At 28.0% G+C, this 13468-nt stretch overlaps 1 protein-coding gene across 1 annotated transcript; it reads left to right on the top strand.

Moving 5' to 3' along the window:
• Positions 1-1566: 1566 nt before the first annotated feature.
• On the top strand, positions 1567-2502 carry LOC145841545 (nudC domain-containing protein 3-like). The gene is made up of 2 exons (XM_082948902.1): positions 1567-2136; positions 2410-2502. Exons 1-2 carry the CDS (start codon positions 1567-1569, stop codon positions 2500-2502), a joined length of 663 nt encoding a protein of 220 aa, XP_082805028.1.
• The last annotated feature ends 10966 nt before the right edge of the window (positions 2503-13468 follow it).

The following is a 13468-nucleotide window of genomic DNA, read 5'->3' as shown; positions in this document are numbered from 1 at the left end:
TTGTCTTTTATTAATCTCTTGATTATTTTATGATTACTTGATTACTTGGTTATTATATAAGTGTGTAAAATCTTATTATTTGTTAGCACTGTACTCTACTGAAGATAATTGCTCGAAATATATTTAGTGTTTTTGAAAGTGTGTGTCTTGTGTAACTTAATGTAATTTACTGGTCACTTATGTTCCAATATTTTAAATAATTTAAATGAAATTATAAGTACTAGCTAAAAAGATGAATACTGAATGATAATGCTGCATTAGAATATTGTATCAACAATTTTAATAGAATGAAATTGTTTATAACAGAAGGCATTTTATAAAATCCATTATAGTTATGAAAGCTAAGAATAACAAATTAGTTTGTCAGACTAAACTATTTTCAAACTTAATTAAGATTGAAAAGCTGTTTTTTGAATAATTTAATTATGTTATTATAATAATAAACAATGTTTTAACACTTTTAAATTAGTTTTTAAAAAACGCAAGAAATATATTTTGTTAGATACTAGATAGACGTTGTTTAGTTTTTGTATTCTTTACTACTTATTATGTTATAAAAGGTTTTAACAACTATGAAATGATTATCTTATAAAGTATTGAAATAGTCACTTCATGGTACTATGGCTGACTATTGTTAAAACTAATACACAGAATTATACCTTTTCACAAACGTTTTGGTCAAAAATGATGTTAAATAACTTTTAATTTTTATTATTGTATATTTATACCACAATCCAAATTTAGATTTCACCCATTTACTTGCCATTCTAAACTAATTAAAATACTTCAAGTTCTTAACAAATTTCAAACTCAATTATAAGTACTATAAGATAAGAAATAAATCAAATAAAGAAATAACGTACTACTAAATCAGAATATTGTCTCAGAAATATTCAGAAAATGAAACTGTTATTGAACAAGACATTTTACCTAATTAGTTGTAGCTAAGAGAGCTAAGAGTAACAGAATAGTTTTAAATACTAAAGTACTTTTAATAAAATCAGTACTGCACAGCTGTTTTATATCAATTTTATCAATACTTAATTATGAACTCTTAACTAAATCTTTAATATTGTATTTATATTTTAGTCCCGCATTTTTTGCAAGACTCTTTTATTAGAAATTTTGTAATACTTTTGTTCAACTTTGCAACTTAAATACAGATATGTTTTATAAATACAAATTTATTTTCCATAAAATCAAATTTGTTTTTGTATTTGTTGTTTATCTGATACGTAAAATAAGTTAAAAAAAACAACAAGTCAGTTTGCTTATTTAATTCAATTTTATGTTACAAAAAAAAGTATCTGAAAATAATAATCTGTCTTGTTCCTACCATTCATTTCTAAACGGTCTTTAATGGCAAAGTACTGAAACAAGATAGTTTTGAAATGAAATTATGTAAGTTGTTCATATACAGCTTTTAAGAATAGTTTTTATAGATTTTATCATTCAAAAACTGTTACTAAATCAATTTGTTGTTTTAACTCCTTTTAAAACACATGCCAACACATTTTAGTTACTATTTTACAGGCGTTAGTGATTAGTTATTCAAAAACATACAAAATGGCTATTGAAAAAGATTGCAACACCTTGCTCGCTAGTGTTATGGAGCAAGTAGGAACTCCTGATAAATTTCTCGATGAAGTGTTCGATTATCTGAATATGGATACCAGCTTCTTTCAGGAAGTTTCGGAAGACAACCAGTTCGGTTTGCTGCCAGGTAAAGCCAAGCAGATGGTGAGAGAGTACTTCACCAAACACAAAGACAACCAAAAAGAAAGCGCGTTTGTTTTGAAAGAAGGAATCGAGGCCGAGAAACGAAAGGAGAAAATCTTCAGAATGACGCAGGAAGACTTTCAGGCTGACCAGGAAAGTTACAACGGAGCGCAGAGGGAAAAGTACACGTGGACGCAGAGTGTCAGCGAGATCACCGCGAAGTTCCATCTTCCTTCGTACATCAAGAAGGTCAAGCAAGTTCGTGTTGGGTATGACGATCAGCATCTCACAGTTGAAATTCAAAATAAAGACCCGAGCCAGCCGATGGTAGAATTTATTGATGCTGATTTCAAGCAGAAGATAAACTCGAACAAAGACTCTATCACTTTTTGGGCGGTTGAAAAAGGTGCTTTAAACGTAAGTTTTTTAACCAATTGTTTATATATTTGCTTATTTTACCTGTTATATTTTTTCAATACTTAACAAAAAATTAATTATTTTAAGTTTGAATTTATTCTTTCAAGAATTTATTTTTCAAACTAAGTTTCGGTCAAAGAACTCATCAGTGCTTAAATAAATCTTATTCAAATAGAATAAGAATTTTCTTAAAACCAAAACATATAATAGTATTTTAAGTTATATAAGCTTTTTATTTAATTATTTGACTCTGAGCTATATTTCCTTTTTTAGATGGATATAGAAAAGAAGGCAACTTGTTTGTGGAGCGCTCTTCTTGCTGATGAAGAGGAATTAGATGTAAATAAGATGAAGCATGATATTTAACTAGATGTTTTTCGTATCGTAAGTAACTTGTATATATAAGTTTTTGTGTACATATGTTGTTATTAATAATAAACTTTTATAAAATGAATGACTGAGTCATTTTGTAGTTAGTACACATATTTTGATTATTAAGAGAGGAGCTGAGATAGTCATAGAAAGTATTAGCTAGCGGTTAACCATAAAAAAAAATTTAAAAGAAAGTTTTACGTTTTTTATACTTTTTATAAAGTTCAAAACTAAATACTTTTTCTAAGCTTTTTTTTTCGTTTTTATTGAATAAAAAATGTTAAAGCGTTTTAAAAAACACATCAACAAATAAAGCTTAAATTAGTATAAGTTTTAAACTTTTTATATTTTATATTGAACGATTGTAAATCGGCTCGAACATTTGTGGTACAATTTTACTTGAATTGTTCTTAAACACTAGTGTAAAAAATATAGCAGTGCTTAAAAAAAATCCTTGAGTAACAAAAATACTTGATAAAAATTTACTGTTTGTTGTGTTTTACTTTTTAATTATGCGTCATAAGTCTGAACAATCTTCTTCTATTTTTGAGGTCGGAAACACATACTAGCGTCAACACAATTACTTTTCTTATAAATTTAATTGTGTAGTAATTTTGTGTTAAAATTTTCAACTTAAAGAATTTCAGGATGATACTAGAATTAAAAATAAAACTAAACACAAATGGCCACGGTAAAGTTATTGCTTAAGTAAAAAAGAAATTGTCTCACGGCAAACGAAAGTCCGGACTTGTTCTGCAGACTTTCGCCGATTTTGTTGATTAAGTAAAAAAGATTAACTCTGCAAAAAGTAAATTTTGTACAAAGTCTTTAAAATATATGGTTATCACCTTTTATAAAAAAGTCTAATGATAGTCGTTTCGATTTACTCTAAAAAATATACAGTTTGTACTTACAAACAGTAACTGCTAAATTTCTTCCTTTTTGTTATAAAAAATATCACTATTTTAAACTTAATATTTATAATAAAAAATAATTTAAATAGAAAAATATTTATTTTCTATAAATTCTTTGTATAGTATAGTTTATTTTTAATCGTAATACATATCTAACAACAACTTTTTATAGATAAATTAATAGGAGATGAGTTTTATAAAAAACTATCGAAGATAAAAAATTGTTTGTTTAACTTAATGTGAGTTTTGTTTTTTAGTAAAACTAAATAAATTTTGAATCTAACAATTTAAAAGGGGATTATCCAAAATGGGAGCTATTAGTAAGTCAAGGGGCAAAAGCTAGTAAGAGGGCGGTTTTGAAATTTATGGCAGTAAGGGGGCGATAGTTAGCTTAAAGTAGCAATTTGTTCTATTAATTAACTTACGTTAGATATTCTGGGGTTTTAAAAGAATATTAATCATGTAATCAATAATCAAAGGGATAATCAATAAAATATCTTAAACATTCTTGGATTTTTAATGAAGAGGGGCAATTGTTTTTTTAATTTTTTGTAAAGGAGGTGATTATGAAAATAAGCTTAAAAATCCCTGGTATAAAAAAATGTAGGACATACTATACACATACTTTAAAAAAACTGACCTTAAAAAAATGTTTGATATTTATTTTAGGTTTTCAACTTATTGTTATGAAACTTTATTTAAAAATTTTCTTTATAGTTAAATTTACAGTTGTAATTTATAAAAGTATAAAAATATTCATTTGAAATTGTTTTTGCGTACTGTTTAACTTATGTTTTTGAATACAGGTTAAAAACAATAGCAAAAAAATTTAAATACAGTATTCTTAGAATATTTTGTTTTAACATTTTGTTTTTTTTGTTCTTTTAGAAATATTTTTTGACAATTAATTTCTATATAAGAATTGATATTGCTATTTTGAATTTATTCTTAAAAAGTGAAGAATGTGCATGGCGTCAATAACAAAAACAAATATTATACAGTGCAATATAAAAAATATGGTGTGTGAAGTCAGAAAACAGAACAGCTTTACCAAAGCAGTCTTAAAAAATAGAATAAGTTTGCATTTTAAAACATTTTGAAGACAAGTAGCTAGAAGTTAAAAACATGTAGTACAGTTTTGTATGAAAAACACAGTACTTTATTATTTTTAATAAGATAGTATAATTTTTTCTAGCAGCTTAAGTTTTATATATTGTACTAAAAGTCAGAAAACTTAAATTAAAAGTATTTGTAACACAAGTTATTGCTATGTCACATAAAAACGTTTTTAACATACTTTTGAAAACTATTTTCTTTCAAAATAAATTTACTAAAACTTTCTCTTTAGTTAAGTTGTTGTTGTAATTGAAACACAGAAACTGTACTTAAAAACATTAGCAATTAATGAAATATTGTATTCACTTCAAATAAAATTAAAACACTTTAGAGTATTTTTTTTTATACCAAGGTTAATAACTTGCTTTATAAACTTATACGAAAGTTTTTAAGTTGCACAGAGTAAATTTTAAGTGTTATAAAGTTATAAAAAATATTATTAAAACAAATATTGGAAAAGCAAATCAAAAATGAAAGCTTACAAGCTTAAAATAAAAAATATAACCAAAAAATATGGAAAAAGAACTATCTTTTAATTTTTGAATTCACAAAAATCCGTCTAAAGTTATTCAACCCCATTGTTTTCAATCTTCATTCGAATATCTCTCCACACGTCATCAAGGTCTTCTGAAAACAACCTCATCAGATCGTCTCCCATACCTTCCTTCGCGGTAACTTGACCTCTTCCCACTTCAGCTATCCTCTCAAGTCTGACTTTTACTTCAGACGCTTGGGGTCGCTCGTGAGCGTGTGTCGACATCAGCTTCGATATCAGTTGTTCCTGAGAATAGTGTTTGTTGAAAATAAGAAATGTGTATTATAAAATATTTAGCCTGTTTGTACGACTATACTTAGTGACACAACTACACAAAGTTTTATGTTTAACTTGAATTTAAGTTTAAAACTATTTGGTCACAAAACAATTAAAAAAAAGAAGTTTAGTTTTTAAATCTAACTATATACAAGTACACCAAACAGGTATTGATTTAAAATTTCGATTTAAAAACAAACAGACTCACCACCAAAAAGACATTCCTCTTCGATCGACTTCCGGGCAACTGGAAGTTTCCTTCACCGCAAGCCACCTCGAGCGCTTCGAACATCAGGCACTCTTCTCTGAACGTGCAGAACATCGTCACTCCTGCCGAATACATGTCCACCGAGTTGTCGTACGCACGATCTCCCGATTCCTTAATAAACATAAATATATACATTACAAAAAAGTTTGTTAAATTATTTTATGTTTTGGTCTGGGCAGCAGCGTGAAAACTGCATGACGCTGAACCTTAAGTTTAAAGCAAAAAAAAAACACCACGGCGTTTATTAAAAGTTGCGTTTGTTAAACTGAAAACGTTTTGAACGTTCGATAATGCTTTTTCTAATAAAATAAGATCTAGCGTAAAAAACAAGTGCAACTTTTATCAGTAAATGACAGAAACATAGAGCTTACAGCCATTCGTTTATATATACCACTAGTTTTTGTCTAAGAGAGAAAAGTAACACTTTTTTTTTAAGTTGTTAAATGAAAGATCTTCCTAATAAAATAAATATTTTTATTTACTTTTTATTTAATTTGTATAAAAATACTCAAACTAAACAGTGTTATAGTTAACCTTACAAAGTTATTTTAATTAAACAATAAATCAACAACCACTCACGATTTCAGGTGCTCTGAATAAGGGTGTTCCAATGTTTCCCGCAGTTCTCTTTTCAAGTATTTCTAAAACATCAGAAACAGAAGGCAAATTACAATTTGGTTTGTTCGGTCCCATAGCTTCTTTGTTATCAGGCACTATATCAAAGATACTTGAAAAATCATCAGTTACAGAGTCATTTCTTTCCTCGGATGACTCCAAAGCTCTCCCAGCGGGATGCCTTGTTCTCAGTGGCCTCACTTGCATTCGGACACTGCTAAAGTTTAAATCGTCAACCGCCCTTACCGTAGGAACATCAAAGCTTTCATCGGCAACGTTGCCGGCGGGGTGCCTTCTTCTTGGTGGCCTCCTCTGAGCGTTGCCGCATTCAACACCTTGCTGCTGTCGTGGCATCTTAGCCTGGCTGTAGCTGGTCGCGAATTTCTTGATGAACTTCACGCTCGGCGGTTTTGGCTGCCCGGTTTCTCTCCTCATTTCGAAGCACGCCAGACCGAAGTCGCCGATGCACAACTTCGGCTTGGTAGCGTCTTCCTCCACCAGCAGGTTCTCGGGCTTCACATCTCTGTGTATTATGGATTGCTGGTGGAGGTAAGCTAGTCCGGAAAACAGCTGTAAAATTTTTTAGCTTTTCTAGTTTTATTTATTCGCTTTGTAGCTGCTAAAGCCTGAATTGGTAAAAATTTAAAGCAAAGTTTTTAGAAAGAATTATTTTAAGCCCATTTTGGAAAATTCTCCCAACTTAATTAAGTAGGAGACTGAGGTTTAAACTTTTCAATAAAACAAATCAAATACACGCTTGTTTGAGCAGCTTCTTTACTAAAACTTTATTTTCAGCAGATATTTTTCCTATAATCTAAAGTGTACTTGCCAGATTTCTATAAGTAAGTATTCACAAATTTACTCAAGCAATTATTTAAGGAAAAACAAAAATACAGTAGTATTAAAATTCCTTAATTTTTTAAACTGTGGTGGAACTCGTCTAAGGTGTTCGGAATTTTCTAATAACTAGAAATAAGCTAATAGCTTTAGTAGAAAATATAAAATAGAAAGTTTATTAGATGTATACTTTACATTACAACTCTAACAGTTTTCAGATGTTATTTTAAATCAGTATTTTACATTTAAGTGGTGTATGAAAAAAAAAATTGAAAAGAATGCAATACAATACATTTTTATAAATGAAAATTAGCATAGTTTTACATATATAACACCATTTAACTTTAAGATTATTTTTAGCAGCCCTTCTTAGTCATAAAACAACTTTAATGTTTCTATGTCAGTCTAGTACACTTTTAAATTTTGTCCTTTAAAGTTAATATTTTTGCTAAAATTAAATTTTAGAAAGGAATGTTTTTTAATAATGTTCAGGATTTGTTAACTTTAAAAAGCTATAAAAGATTTACTAACTTATTAAAAACTTTTGGACTAAAAAAGGTCTTGACTTTTAAAAAAAGGGTATTAATCTTGAATAGTTTTCATTGTAAAAATAGCAAAGTATTTTTTTATTATTTTAATACAGTTTTTGATATTTGATTTGTTGTTTTAACATATTAGTTTGGATGTATCAATATATTTATGTTTAGTAAGCAGATCATAATCATAGAATCGTAAAATTAAAGTAAATAAAAAATTTGTACAAAAATTAAAGACTTATTTTAAGTTTGTCATTACAACTTTAGGCTTATATTTTAATTCAGATTCGGACAATTCAAATTCTTCAAAATAAATTTAAGGACCACAACTCAAAAAGATAAAAAAATGCCAATGTAGATTAAACTCAAACCTACAAAGACTTTTTATTAAAAAAAAGAATTATTTATAAAACTACTTTGTTTTAAAACTTATTTTACCCATATCTCCAATAAAGTTTTAGAAAATTCTAAGAAAAAAGTTTTTGTAGGTGTTAATTAGAACTACATACTTTTTTTTTTTTTAAATATTTAGTACGTTTTGAGTTTTGGTGCAATTTTTTTCTAAGAGTTTGAATAGTCGTGCACACCAAAGTCTTGAAATGTAAAAAAAAAATTGTTATTGGCTTTTTATTAGCGAGAAATTTACTAAAAAACATCTTAAAAAAATAATATATGCGTTATAAACAAAGTTAAAATTAATTAATAATAGTATTAGCACTTAATTTTTACTGTACTTTGAAAATTTAAAGTCTTATTAAAGTGTTTTAAAAAGTTATTTAAGTGATAAAATATCAGGAAAATAATTAATTTTCTTTTAAAAAGTTTTGAACACAAACTACTAAGAACACTTATCTTTCTTAATTGAACTTTCTATAACAAGTATAATAAAATTTACTAACTTGAGTTAAGATCTGAATCTTTTGGTTGAAGCTTCTATTCTGGCCATATATGTGTGTCACCAATGTTCCGCCATAATATTTCATTCTAATGGCTAGAAGTGTTGGAACTGCAAATTTATTAAAAAATTATAAACAGTAAAAGTGATGTTAAACTCTTCAGGTTACAAATTAAGTATAACAGAGCTCCAAAATTTTTACTTATGAGCACTTGCATAGTTTTCAAGCTTTATTTATAAAATAAGTTTGCCAAATTTACTTGTGACTATAAAAATATTTTGTTGTTCTACTCAAGTATAAAAGTCTAGCTTCTTTATTTTTATTGGTGTTGAAAAAAAAACTTATTAGATTTTTTTACAATAACAAGAATTAAGATATGTTTGTTAAACTTCAAAAAAATTCCGCCTAGTTTTCTCATCAACAAATATATTTTTTTTTAATAAAATTATTACTTTTTTAATGTACAATATTTTGCATAACATCAATTTGAAGAGAAAAATCTTTTGTAAAATATAAAATACAAAACAAAGTTTGTCTTTATTTTCTAAAATTTATTATCTCTTAAAAAGTCTTTAATTTTTTGGATTATTATACTTATGTATATAGTATTAGAAAGTATTAAAAGGGTAGTATAAACAACTGCTTGATCAACTAGGTTTATTAAAATTTTGACAGAGTTTTAAGCAATGGAAAAACTTTTGAAATCTAGCTGTTACCTTTTTCTTTATATTAGGACCTAAAACAGGTTAAGTAGGAAAATACGAAATGCTTATTAAACAAAAAGTATAAATGTACCTGGATTGAAAATACTTCCAAATGATGGTATTTTGTCACTTGGGTCTGACTGGAGACTGTTGTAAGCTGATAAATACTTCCTTAAAAATAAAAGAAATAGTTTAGGTGTATGTTAAATTTAGAATAACGTAGTATCTTAAAGAATTTAATTATGTAATTTTATATAGCTACAATATACAGTTTAGATTTTTAAAATTACGACTTTTAAACTAGACAACAAACTAGTGTTTTTATAAAAGCTCAAGTTTACGTAAAAATTTGATTACACCACTTTGATCATCTGACCATAAGCTTGAAAAAGTATTTATTTTAGCATTAGTTTATTTCACGGCACATGCAAGTCTAGGTTTTGCCTCTGTAGAAATTTGTCAATGGTTTTCATTATACAAGCAAAATTTACGTGTTTAGGTATTTTTTTGAAATAAAATCCTACTGTTTACATCATTTTTTCTTCGATAATTTGATTCAGAGTAAAGTACCATATAACTTGAAATATTGTTTTTGTTTTTAAAATATCAAGTCAACCTTACTTGAAACTTCTGTTGTTTTGAACTTTCCAAGCGTTGTGATATTTCACAACATGTTCATTTTCCAAGATCGCAAACATCTCGGCTTCGGCTTGAATTTCTTCCAGGCTCTGACTGCAAAAAAACTCTATTAAATCTTCAGTAATTGACTATAACAAGTTTAAAATCATGTGTATATTAACAGTTGAATCGAGACGTTTTAGTTAGCGCCCTTTTAAACTACTTTAACAAATTGTAAATGTAGATACTAAATTGAATTTCAATTAAGCAAATAAATAGTTAAACACGATTTATAAACATTATTAAATATCTTTTTGATATTTAATAATTAGTGACCATTAAATGTTTCAACATTTCTCAAAGTCCATATTAAGCTATATAACTTCTCATAACTAATTTACCATTATAAACATTTAAAAATTATTTCTCTTTTTTCATTTCAACTACAATACTATTGTTTATCGTAGATTGATTGTATAACTCTAATGCTTGATGTAGTTATTTCAAAGTTAGTTAAAGAGGAAATTTAAATGTAAAAGTTATGTTTATTTCCTAAGTTTAGTAATTAAGCTTAGATAAGGGTTTCTCAAAGTGGTTCATACGGCCGCATTGGCCGCCATAGGCAAGAAAGGGGGGAGGGGATAGAGTGAGACCATAATTTGAAATTTACACTTGATATTCTGGAGTTGACTATAAAAAAAGGTATTAGGCTTAATTAAGGATAGTTTCAAAACTTATACTATATGTAGCAGGAAATTTTAGAAACCTAGGGGCCATTAGCTGCAAAAAGGGTGGGGGGTCACAAGGACAAATTTTGAAACTTATAGTAGATATTCTGGAGTAGATGTTGAAGAGCAAAAAATTATAAAAAATAGGTCATAAGTAGGTTTCAGGGTAGTTTTTTCGGAGATCTAGTCGGGGTGGGCGTAGTTTTTTAAATTTCTCATAAGGTTGCCTTATAAAAAAAAATTTGAGAAACCCAGGCTTAGATTATGTTTTAAAACTTAATTAGCAAAAGTAATCCGGTGTAATTCTTAATTTTTTGTTCAAGGAGTCTATAATGACCATTAATGTATATCAATTAACTTTATAATTAACAACTAAATTTTGTATGGCTTACTTTTGAAAAAAAAAATTAAACAGATCGTTTTTTTTTTTTTTCAGAATTAGTAATGAGTAGCACTTGCACGGAGGAACAGGTGGTTGTCGAAACCGAAAAAGGCAAATACACGATTCCCGTTGATGACGACGTGGACACTCGGTGCGAGGCGCAGGCCAGATGCACCAAAATCAACGCCATACTGGCCCCGTTCACGCAGAAGTCGGAGTTCGACCAGGTCATGAACGCCATCAACTCTTGCGAGCACATGAACCCGTACGAAACCAAGTGGGTCGGACTGTCCATCGCCCCCGACAACTCCTCGAGGGTTTTCGACAACGGCGTGAAGTTCGATTACAAGATCCACGGCCACTTGTACCAAGAAAACCAAATCAACATGCCGACTCACTCTCCCGCTGCCATTTTGGACCCAATGCGCACCGACAAGCTCCAGATCGGTATAAACCCGTGGCACAGAGAGTATGACAGACCCTACGTATGCTTTGAACAAAAGCAGAGCGTCGAATCTGATGCGATTATTGCCGATGCTGGAAACTTAAGGTTTATCATTGCCGGAGGTTCAATTGTAATTGTAGTTGCAGCTTGCTTGGTGGGTTACTTGGTTAAACGAGTGAAGAACCTTGAGTCGAAGCTTCGACAAACCTCAAATGATGCCTAGAGGGAAATGATCTTAACTTTTTGAAGTACTTTTTATAAGCTAAACATAAAAAGCATGATTTTTTGAGATTAATGCAAAATATTTGACTTTTAATAATCTCACTGCATTTAAAGTTTTCATCTGTGAAGTTTAATAAACTGGACACAATTGAAAATTGTTTCATTGTATAAAATTATTCCAAATTATCTTGTTAAAAACATATAACAATGTTTTTTAAGGATTTAAAATAGAATCGAAATAGAATTAAATGTATAATTAAAAAAAAATCACAGAAACTTAATGTTTCTTAATTTATTTGAATAGTAATATGTAAAAAATTACCAAAAATCTGAATATAAAAATTGCGAGGAGTTAAAGCATTTTTTATAGGGGTTAAATTTAAAACTTAATTACTTTTTAAATATTCATTTTATATTGTAAAGTAAATAATTTCGGATAAACTGTATTAAAATGGTCGTAACAGTACTAATTGGCTCAATGATTAGGGTCATCATAGAAACTATGCTATATAATTTTGAATACAGTGCAGTCAAAAAAAAACATTGCAATAGATTCAGGAATGACGTTTTCGTTTATCTTAAATTATTTTAGTACTACTTAAATGCTGCTTGTAACAATAATAATACTAGTTAGTAAATAAGAATATTAATTTTGTCTTTAGTTTATTAAAATCTAATGAGTCAGAGTGATTCAGGTTAAAGCAAGATGATTTCAGATTTGAACTTCTACGTTTAGTTTTGAATTTTCTTAATTTTTGGCTGCAAATAAAGCAATAGATATGTCTGACAACATCGTACCAATGGATAGCAATTTTAACCAGCAAACCGTTCTTTTAAGTTAAAATATACGAAATACTTATAGATAGAACATGTATTCTCCCCTACGACATTGTTTTACCATTTTCACGGTACGAATCACCAGATTTTTTGAAATTTGTATTGAAAATGAATAACAACTTAAAATTGTAACAATTTGAGTAACAGCTAATAATCACGAGCGTGAACTTAGCTTGAGAGCGTTTTTTAGGAATTTTATAAAAACGTCCAAACTTAAGACCCAATTATGTCCTTATCTTAATAGCTAATTAAAGACTTTTTTTTTATTCTAAAGAACGATCCTTTGTCTTTAGTTAAAAAAATCCAATGAATTGGGGCTCGAATTTTTGAATAAAACCCCTTTGAAAATTTTGTGTTTTTCTCTAGTTCTTTATTCATACAACCTTTTCTTAAAAAATAATTATTTTTTTTAAAAAGTTTTTATTAAACATACTTATTAAAATGATTTTAATAATGCTATATATTTTTTTTCTTATATACCATAAGCCTAAATAAACTTTTCAGAAAAATTCCAAATTTGCACGATTTTTGTTTTTCAGATATACAATCTTTTATGCAAAAATAAATTATTTTTTAGTATTTTTTTATTTTTAACAGACTTTTATAGTTATGTTTTATGATGTTGTGATACTCTTTTCCCAGTTTATTAGTGCTTTTAAAATATATGACCCATACAAGTTTTACCAAAACTCTTAGCACTTAAGCAAGAAATCCCTCAATTAGCATTGTTAAGAATTTAGGTAAAACTTGTATGGGTCATATATTTTAAAAGAAATAATAAATCGGGAAAAAAATATCACAACATCATAAAACATAACTATACAAGTCTGTTAAAAATAAAAATTACTAAAAAAATACTTTATTTTTGCATAAAAGTTTGTATATCTAAAAAACAAAAACCGGGCAAAATTGGAATTTTTCTGAAAAGTTTATTCAGGCTTATAATATAATTTTTTTTTTGTTTAATTGAAAAAATAAGTTTATAGCATCATTAAACTCATTTTAAAAAGTTTGTTTAAAAAAAAAATAGA

This window comes from Thalia democratica, chromosome 7, assembly GCF_965202585.1.
Source record: "Thalia democratica chromosome 7, ktThaDemo2.hap1.1, whole genome shotgun sequence".
NCBI classification, from domain to species: domain Eukaryota; kingdom Metazoa; phylum Chordata; class Thaliacea; order Salpida; family Salpidae; genus Thalia; species Thalia democratica.
This window is presented reverse-complemented; position numbering and strand designations above follow the sequence as displayed.

Coding starts and splice junctions, on each gene's coding strand:
- LOC145841545 (XM_082948902.1), top strand. CDS start 1,567: ATGGCTATTGAAAAAGATTGCAACACCTTGCTCGCTAGTGTTATGGAG. Junction 2,137..2,409: donor TTGAAAAAGGTGCTTTAAAC/GTAAGTTTTTTA, acceptor TTCCTTTTTTAG/ATGGATATAGAAAAGAAGGC.